At 43.1% G+C, this 10,257-nt stretch overlaps 2 protein-coding genes across 2 annotated transcripts; one reads left to right on the top strand and one right to left on the bottom strand.

Annotated features, from left to right (window-relative positions):
• Positions 1 to 563: 563 nt before the first annotated feature.
• Positions 564 to 3,028, top strand: LOC310739549 (15-hydroxyprostaglandin dehydrogenase [NAD(+)]). The gene is made up of 7 exons (XM_083565540.1): positions 564 to 721; positions 852 to 975; positions 1,786 to 1,892; positions 2,017 to 2,113; positions 2,252 to 2,328; positions 2,537 to 2,700; positions 2,804 to 3,028. Exons 1-7 carry the CDS (start codon positions 632 to 634, stop codon positions 2,940 to 2,942), a joined length of 798 nt encoding a protein of 265 aa, XP_083421666.1. The 5' UTR covers positions 564 to 631; the 3' UTR covers positions 2,943 to 3,028.
• A 2,003-nt stretch (positions 3,029 to 5,031) lies between these two features.
• Positions 5,032 to 9,351, bottom strand: sap30l (sap30-like). The gene is made up of 4 exons (XM_083565546.1): positions 8,545 to 9,351; positions 6,619 to 6,741; positions 6,348 to 6,446; positions 5,032 to 6,039 (listed from the first exon to the last, which is right to left on the bottom strand). Exons 1-4 carry the CDS (start codon positions 8,734 to 8,736, stop codon positions 5,911 to 5,913), a joined length of 543 nt encoding a protein of 180 aa, XP_083421672.1. The 5' UTR covers positions 8,737 to 9,351; the 3' UTR covers positions 5,032 to 5,910.
• Positions 9,352 to 10,257: the final 906 nt, after the last annotated feature.

The raw sequence follows: 10,257 nt of genomic DNA, 5'->3' as shown, positions 1-10,257 counted from the left end.
TTGAAAAGCGCTACGTGAGAACACACACACACACACACCCTCAGACTGTAAGTGTATTATATTTATAATTATATTATACCTTTATTTTATATTAATACTTTTTTATACACCGATGTTTTTGTGAGTCTGGTTGTGATCTGCTCTGTAACTGTTCACTGTAGTGGTTTGTACTGGTGTTTAATGGTTAGTGTGATGATCTTCAGTGTTAAACTTTATCAGACTGGTTCTCTAATGGTTTCCATCACCTTTATTGAAGTAATTTAATGGGAATATTACACACTTAATAGTTTTGCAGTTACAGTATTTAGGAAATGCCCTTATTGAGAGAGTTACACCTGAGCGGGTGAGGGTTAGGGGCCTTGCTCAAGGGCCCAGCAGTGGCAGCCTGGTAGTGATAAGATTTGAAATTGTGATCTTCTGATTAGGAGTCCAACTGCAGTCAGACTCAGGCTTCAGGTTGCTGCAGACTTCTACAAAAGATGATGATTAGAGAAGTGCAGAGTTCAGCAGACATTTCACTGCTTTTTTCAGCTTATGATTTTAAACACAACACTCTTTCTTGTCTCTCTCTCCTGTCTCTCTCCTGTCTCTCTCCTTCATTTAAAATCATGTGTTGTGAACACAGGTGAAAATGCTAAAGGGGAAAGTAGCTGTAGTGAGTGGAGCAGCTCAGGGTCTGGGAAAATCCTTCACACACATCCTGCTAGAAAATGGAGCTCAGGTACCCGCACAGACATGCACCACACACACACACACACACACACACACACACACACACACCTTTAATAAATAGACTGCTCTAACCCTGGAGGTGTATGTGTGGGGTTTGGGGTGAATGTGCTCTGGTGCAGGTGGCCATGTTGGATGTGGACGAGGCTGGAGGTCAGGAGCTGCAGGTGCAGTTGAATCAGCAGTTCGGTTCGGAGCGAACGCAGTTTTATAAAGCAGACGTGGCGTCAGAGCTGCAGTTTACTGGTACACACTTTATTTTACACCTGAACTGTGAATGTGAGTTTATAAACAACTCGGAGGAGATCATGTGAGGGGAACTGAGTGTGTGTGTGTTCACGCGTGCATGTGTATATATATACACACACACACACACACAGTTTCTGTTAAAGTAAATATTTTACCTCCACACTTCTATCAACACACACTATATTCCACCTCTGTCTCAGTAACACCTTCAGGGCTGCTTGGTAACTCAGTAACGTCTCGGACTGCAGGTCTGCACATGCTACAGGATGAGATGTGTGATGAGACTCGGGGATTCTCCCAGAACAGACCTGTTTTACACACTGCCTGGATCTCCATCTCCACACCTCCTTTTAAAAGCTTTACATGAAGGCACACAGCTCTCGCTGAACTGAAGAACTGTAACATATACAAACAATTAAAAGAGAAAGAAAGAGAAGAAGAGGAGTGAAGTCACGTCGTTCCCTGGTGTGACTCCAATAAGAAAAAAGAGGGCAGATACTTTCCCCTCTGTGTGTGTGTGTGTGTGTGTGTGTGTGTGTGTGTGTGTTACACTGATCTGTCACTCAGCACAACTAAAACATGAAGAACTAAAGACAGGAAGGATGTGTCTTCAAACTTCCTGTCTGGTAGCCATCAAAAGACTGTGAGGAGCTCACACACACACACACACACACACACTCTCTGTGAGATAAATCAGAAATATATTCGATAAAGCACTTGTGTGGTTCCTGTTGACAGAAGTGAGACAGAAGTGAGACAGAATTGAGAGAAGTTGAGTTACAGTCGTCTGTTCTGTGTTTATTACAGATGTGTTCCAGAAGATTGTCAGTAAATTTGGTCACATCGACATTTTCTGTAACAACGCAGGAATCGTGGACGAGAAAAACTGGGAGAAAACTGTGTCCATTAACCTGGTAAAATTTTACTAATATTAATGTTTGTGTTGAGATGAGATGAGATGAGAAAAGGAGATGAGAGGTGCAAGGAAAAACACTAAGTAACGTGTGTGTGTGTGTGTGTGTGTGTGTGTGTGTACAGTCAGGTGTGGTGAGAGGAACATATTTGGCTCTGGATCACATGAAGAAGCAGAACGGTGGAAATGGAGGAATTATCATTAATGTAGCATCACTGGCAGGTGTGAAGGGGAACAAAGTGAATAAAAAAAACTGTAAATATATCAAATGTATAAGTTGGTGAATGAGCTCACATATTTTCAGGATCCTTGTATTTAACTATGCACACGTGTGTGTGTGTGTGTGTGTGTGTGTTTTAGGTCTTGGCCCGTTGCCGTCAGCTCCAGTCTACACAGCGACAAAGTTCGGAGTGGTGGGATTCACCCGCGCGCTCTCTGTATGTCAAACTCGCACACAGAGACACCAGCTAACTGGCTAACTACTGTTAGCGCGCGCGCACACACACACACAGAGCAGTGTTTAGTTTTAAAGCATGAACACAAATGAAATGTTAATGTGTTTATTCAGTTCCAGAATTGTGGTGTGTGATGTAAATTAAATGTTCTTCTACACAGACGTGTGTGTGTGTGTGTGTGTGTGTGCAGATGGCGTCTCAGGCCTCAGGTTACGGTGTAAGGATTAACGCGTTGTGTCCGAGTTTCGTCAGAACATCACTGATCGACTCGTTTGATCAGAAAGAGAAAACTGGAAATTTTCACAATCTGGCTGCAATCACACGCAGTCTGATGGACAAATTCCCCATCATCGAGTGAGTCTCACACACACACACACACACACACACACACACAAAACAGCATGATGTTGACTAGACCGCAGGAAGTCACTCGAACATGGTGTGTGCGTGTGTGTAGGGTGGAGCAGGTGGCGAAGGCGTTTCTCCACTTGGTGAAGGATGAGTGTGTGGATGGAGCAGCTCTCTTGGTGAAGAGCACAGGTGCAGAGTTCGTCATCTTCCCTAAAGATATGGAGACCACGCCCATCTCTATCTAACCACTGAAACCTAACGTGCCTCCAATCACATTCACTCGGATCAAAATCAGATTCCCATAAAAATAAACCAAACCTGTCAAAACCTGGTTCTCCCGATTACATCATCACTCTCTCTCACTCCCGATTACATCATCACTCTCTCTCACTCCCGATTACATCATCACTCTCTCTCACTCCCGATTACATCATCACTCTCTCTCACTCCCGATTACATCATCACTCTCTCTCACTCCCGATTACATCATCACTCTCTCTCACTCCCGATTACATCATCACTCTCTCTCACTCCCGATTACATCATCACTCTCTCTCACTCCCGATTACATCATCACACTCTCTCACTCCCGATTACATCATCACTCTCTCTCACTCCCAATTACATCATCACTCTCTCTCACTCCCGATTACATCATCACACTCTCTCACTCCCGATTACATCATCACTCTCTCTCACTCCCAATTACATCATCACTCTCTCTCACTCCCGATTACGATTTACTGTCCAACACTGCAGTTCCATTTCACTGAGTGATGTTTGGCTCTTATCTTCTCTCTCACACACACACACACACACACACACACACACACACACACACACACACACACACACCTGTTCATACAGCCATTTATAAAGATTATAAACTTATATTATATATTAATTTGAAATGTCTTAATTCTATAAGCAAATTCACTTTAATATTTATTTCTATAAAGAAGAAAATTCCAAAAGATTTCCAGATGAATTTCTGGGTGAGGAAATCGTGTGAAGTGGAAAGGTGCACACACACACACACACACACACACACACACACACACACACACACACACAAATTGAGATAATTTGCTTTGGTAGCTTGAAAGCATTTAAAAGTACCACATAAAAAATAAATACTACTTTAATAATAAGGGAATTTTGTCTCACTGTCCGATTTCTCTGTTGACTTTCACTGAAGATTTTTATAAGTTTATTAATATTAGTATAAATATTAAAAACTATACGCTTTTAAATATAAAGACTTTAATCCAGCACAATGATGGATGAAACCGGAAGTCTGCATTTTCTAGTTTTGGAAGTTCGAGTCAACATCAACAACGTGTTTAACAAAACAGGCCCCGCCCCATTTGCAAATTCCACGCCCAGGTTGCAGGTCAGTAATTATGTGGGCGGAGCTCTGCTCAATGTGCAGATCCGGGGGTGTCTAATCCACAAAGGGAAAATATTGGACACCACAATGACTGGTAGGAATAAAAATCTGCACCCTTTGTGGAAAAGATTGGACACCACTGGTATAGATGATGGAGGGGCAAAAATTGTGTGTGTGTGTGTGTGTAAAAGGGAGACAGTGTATGTGGATGAGTCTTAATTTGGACTGAAACAAAAATGTTTGAGAGAAAATTCTATAACAGAAATTATTTATATTTCTTTATCAAACTATAAGCTGCTCTTAATACATTTTTACTATCAATACCAATAATATGAATATGCTAATTAGACCCCACCCACTTAAAAACCAATAACAGAAACGTGCTGTAGTGTTTCAACAAATATCAACACACTACCATAACACACAAACATAATAATAATCTGCATTAATATTAGTATTATTGAGGATTATTAAATGTTTTATTCTCAGACAAAAACTAGACTTTATTAGAAATAAAATATAATGAAGTTAAACTCCAGAAAAGCAGAGAACAGAATCTCACATTAACACCATTCACACTGAACTCAGTACGAACCAACCCAGGAGGTAGATACTGCAGATAGGGGCGGGGTCAAGTAGATACTGCAGATAGGGGCGGGGTCAGGTAGATGCTGCAGATAGGGGCGGGGTCAGGTAGATGCTGCAGATAGGGGCGGGGTCAGGTAGATGCTGCAGATAGGGGCGGGGTCAGGTAGATGCTGCAGATAGGGGCGGGGCCAGGTAGATGTTGCTAAAAAATAAGAGGCAAGACCAAGCCGATGTTGCTTAGCGATAAGGGGCGGGGCCATATGAATATAGCATAGATAGGGGTGGAGCCAGGTGGATGCTGTGGAAATTATTAGTCAGTAAACGCCATGTGATCAGAACTAAATTAATAGAACTGCTACAACTTCATTGTATTTTATTAAACATTTAATCACATTTTAACTCCAATTTACATATGGTAATGATCTCATGGATAATTCATCAGCGTCAGATAATAGAGATCTGTAACAGGGTGTAATGTGTGGTGCGAGTCCAGATGTGTTACACTGCATTATTACACACATATTTAAAGTAGCATGGGTTTATTTTTAGTTTAAAAACACGAAACTGAAGCCCCGCCCATTTTAGGAGTCCTGAATTAGAAGTCTATAATAAAAAAAAAAGGGGGGGGGGGGGGGGGGGGCGAGAGAGAACACGTGTTCATTTTACAATACAACACTGAAAGAGGTTCAGAGATGGAGAGAAATATTTAGCGAGTTCTCATCATGTGTAAGCTTTTATACAGACACTAATTAATAACTGGAGGAGGAAAAGGAGAAGACATTCAGCTCTAAATCAGGGACAAATAAAAGTTCTCTAAGTGACAAGAAGCTGAAGGACACGACTAATGATTCCATCTGAAGTGTGAGAGCTGCTCAGTGTTATAATGAAGTGTTATTATTGTTAATAAAAATTAGAACGATTATCGCACTGAAATCCTGCCATCATCATCCTCATCAGTTTGGCACAGAAACAAGGGAATAACATCATGAGCAACCAAAAAGCACTTTAGGGTCATTAACATTAGACAAACTGTCAGACAGGCTCCGCCCACAGCGGTGATCTCATTTCTGTGTGTGTGTTTGTGTGTGTGTGTGTGTGTGTGTGTATATAAACAGATTAATATTCACATTGAAGTCTGCTGAAGTGTAAGCAGTCATTAAGTACGCCAGGAGAGACGTACGTATGTGTGTGTGTGTGTGTGTGTGTGTGTGTGTATCGGCTGAAAGGTGTCAGTGTTACTCCAGCTGTTTACTTCCCTCTGATTTCTGGTCCAGTCGGCTCTTACTGCTCTTCACCATATAAATAAAGTACGTCAGCGTTTCTTTCTCATTCACCGGAATGTTCCGGAAATGGCGACTCACCGTCTGAAACACACACAAATGCACATGTGCGGTTATGAAATCATTTAACAGCATGTGTTCTTATTGGTGTATAAATCACATGGCTGCTGAATGCTGAATTCTGATTGGTTGGAAGGAAACATCACTGTGGCTGTAGGTTTATACTGAGCGTAAAAAATCTGCTGTGATCATTATTTTAAAGACCTTCGAGTTTCCCTCAGGGACACAGGAGGAGTTTCTTTACTCAGATTTACTGCTATGTGAAATATACAGTGTGTGTGTGTGTGTGTGTGTGTGTGTGTGTGTGTGTGTGTGTGTGTGTGTGTGTGTACCTCTGCCAGTTGGGCTTTGTTGAGTCCGGGTCTGGTTTGGATTTTGTAATGTCGTTTATAACGACGCAATGTGTTTACCTGCAGCTGGAACAGATCCACCTACACACACACACACACACACACCTTAATATTTTCATTACATATTAACATTAATCTTTAACACTCACCTGTGTTTATATTTATACATTATATTGTGTGTGTGTGTGTGTGTGTGTGTGTGTGTGTGTGTGCGTGTGCGCGTGCGTGTGTGCGTGTACGCGCGCGTTTTTACCTCCGGAACTTCAACGTCATGATCAGGAGACTCCCCTCCATCATCGCTGGTTTTTCTCTTCCGCTTGTTGCGCACGCTCTGGATGAAGTTTTTGTGGAAGTCACAGATGTAGAGATGTCGGACCTGAAACCATCAAACACCAGGAATTACTTATCTTCTCAACATCCACACACACTCAACACTAGCATTAATACACTGTGTGTGTGTGTGTGTGTGTGTGTGTGAGAGAGAGAAACACTAACACTATGGCTGTGTCCCAAATCACTGTGTATAAGACACACAGATCACATTATGAAGGTATTTAATGTCACACGGAACACACGTGTACAGAAGCATAACTAAGAGTAAAGCAAATCGTTAAATTGAAGGTAAATAGCTCTTGGAGAAAACGTGTGTTTGATTTGTGTTTTGTGATCTTATATGCTGCAACCAAAGTGACTTCAGGAAACAAAAACTGATGAACTGAAATGAACTGAACTAATGTGGACATGCAGAACCTTTACAGATTTCCCTCTGGTCCTGGAGACTCCTTCCATACACTACATCACCATCACTTCCTGTTTATCAGAGCGAGTGTGAAAATCTGATCTACACTCACACTTCATCACAACTACAGTCTGAGAGATTACGGCGTGTGTGTAGTGCGTGTTTAAAGAGTCAGAAATGACTGACACCAGAACTGACTGCCCCACACACACACACACACACACACACACACACACACACACACACACACACACACACACACACACACACACACTGCTGTGTGTCTTTAACATAACACACACACACACACACACACACTGCTGTGTGCCTTTAACATAACACACACACACACACACACACACTGCTGTGTGTCTTTAACATACCCCACACACACACACACACACACCGCTGTACTACCAAACAGACACACAGACACACACACACACACACACAGCTGTGTGTCTTTAACACCACAAACACTCACACACACACTGCTGTGTGTCTTTAACATAACACACACACACACACACACACACATACACTGCTGTGTGCCTTTAACATAACACACACACACACACACACACTGCTGTGTGTCTTTAACATACCCCACACACACACACACACACCGCTGTACTACCAAACAGACACACAGACACACAGACACACACACACACACACACACACACACACACACACACACACACACAGCTGTGTGTCTTTAACACCACAAACACTCACACACACACTGCTGTGTGTCTCTAACACCACACACACACACACACCGCTGTACTACCAAACACACACACACAAACACACACATACACACACTGCTGTGTGTCTTTAACATACCACACACACACACACTGCTGTGTGTCTTTAACATACCACACACACACACACACACACACACACACTGCTGTGTGTCTTTAAAATACCACACACACACACACACACACACACACACACAAGGTAGTTTCTGATTTGTACACAGATTTGAGAATGAACTGTGTGTGACCTGTTAACTGAAGTACAATGCTCTCTCACACACACACACACACACACACACACACACACACACACTGCTGTGTGTCTTTAAAATACCACACACACACACACACACACACACACACACAAGGTAGTTTCTGATTTGTACACAGATTTGAGAATGAACTGTGTGTGACCTGTTAACTGAAGTACAATGCTCTCTCACACACACACACACACACACACACACACACACACACACTGCTGTGTGTCTTTAAAATACCACACACACACACACACACACACACACACACACACACACACACACACACAAGGTAGTTTCTGATTTGTACACAGATTTGAGAATGAACTGTGTGTGACCTGTTAACTGAAGTACAATGCTCTCTCTCACACACACACACACACACACACACACACACACACACACACACTCACGCTCTTGTCGATGTCCAGTTTGAGTTTTTTCTGAGAGATGCTCTTCTGGATCCTCTTGCTGAAGGAGGCGTTTCCGGCGGGCCGGCCGCAGCGCTCTCCTCCTTCCAGCAGACAGCAGCAGCTCTGGGGGAACAGCGGGGTCAGGCCCGGGCCCTCGGGACTCTCCTCCTCCGTGCTGAACCCGTTCATCATCACACACACCGGTACCGGGACCGACACAAGCTTCCGGCTCCAAGTCACTTACGGAGCTGCGCGAATCCTTTAAATCAGCACTGCGGCTCTCTCTCTCTCTCTCTCTCTCTCTCTCTCTCTCTCTCTCTCTCACTCACTCACACTCTCTCTCATTCACACACACACACACACACACACTTACACTTACACTTACACTCTCTCTCTCTCTCTCTCTCTCTCTCTCTCTCTCTCTCTCTCTCTACCTCTCCGGATCTAGAGCCGGTCCCGAACCTGGCCGCAGTGTGACGGAGCTCAGCGCGGAGTATGAAGCTGGAAAATGGCGCCGCAAGCGGATTATTTTATTTTAGCTTAGCAACAGCAACAGCGCAAAAAAACTCCTCACAAAGTACCGAAGTCCATTAACAGCGCGTTTACTCCATAACCGCGAGCAGAGCGATACACAGTCCAGTCTGCTCCGAACCCGGACTCATTCAATCTGTTTATTTTATTGCGAGGAAATAAAAAAAAAAACAAACCCGGAGTTTTATTTAGTTAACATTACACACGAAGCGACAGCGGCCGAGAGCCTGTACAATGCCGCCGAGCACTTCCGGAAATCCCACCGGAACTCCACTGCGTGCACTGCCATTGGTCAGTTTCAGATTGACGTAGGGCTTGTTTGATGTCTCCGAGTTTTGATTGGTTGTTATACTTGTCATTTAGACCGCTTTACTTCCTGATTTCTTTACTCGCTGCCCTTCTGTATGTTTATGAAAAGCAGTAAAGCTTCAGCAGAGCGACAGAAACACGCGGTTTGTGAAAGATAAACCCACATTCCCACCCTGAGGGCAGTTATTAATCCCCTCACAGTGTAGTTATTAATCCCCTCACAGTGTAGTTATTGATCCCCTCACAGTGTAGTTATTAATCCCCTCACAGTGTAGTTATTGATCCCCTCACAGTGTAGTTATTAATCCCCTCACAGTGTAGTTATTAATCCCCTCACAGTGTAGTTATTAATCCCCTCACAGTGTAGTTATTGATCCCCTCACAGTGTAGTTATTGATCCCCTCACAGTGTAGTTATTAAACCCCCCACAGTGTAGTTATTAAACCCCTCACAGTGTAGTTATTAATCCCCTCACAGTGTAGTTATTAATCCCCTCACAGTGTAGTTATTGATCCCCTCACAGTGTAGTTATTGATCCCCTCACAGTGTAGTTATTGATCCCCTCACAGTGTAGTTATTAAACCCCCCACAGTGTAGTTATTAAACCCCTCACAGTGTAGTTATTAAACCCCCCACAGTGTAGTTATTAATCCCCTCACAGTGTAGTTATTGATCCCCTCACAGTGTAGTTATTAAACCCCCCACAGTGTAGTTATTAAACCCCTTACAGTGTAGTTATTAATCCCCTCACAGTGTAGTTATTAAACCCCCCACAGTGTAGTTATTAAACCCCTTACAGTGTAGTTATTAATCCCCTCACAGTGTAGTTATTAAACCCCTCACAGTGTAGTTATTAAACCCCCCACAGTGTAG

Source organism: Silurus aristotelis (assembly GCF_946808225.1).
Source record: "Silurus aristotelis genome assembly, chromosome: 16".
NCBI classification, from domain to species: Eukaryota; Metazoa; Chordata; class Actinopteri; order Siluriformes; family Siluridae; genus Silurus; species Silurus aristotelis.
Note: the sequence above shows the minus strand (reverse complement) of the source record. Positions and strands in the feature narration are given on the sequence as shown.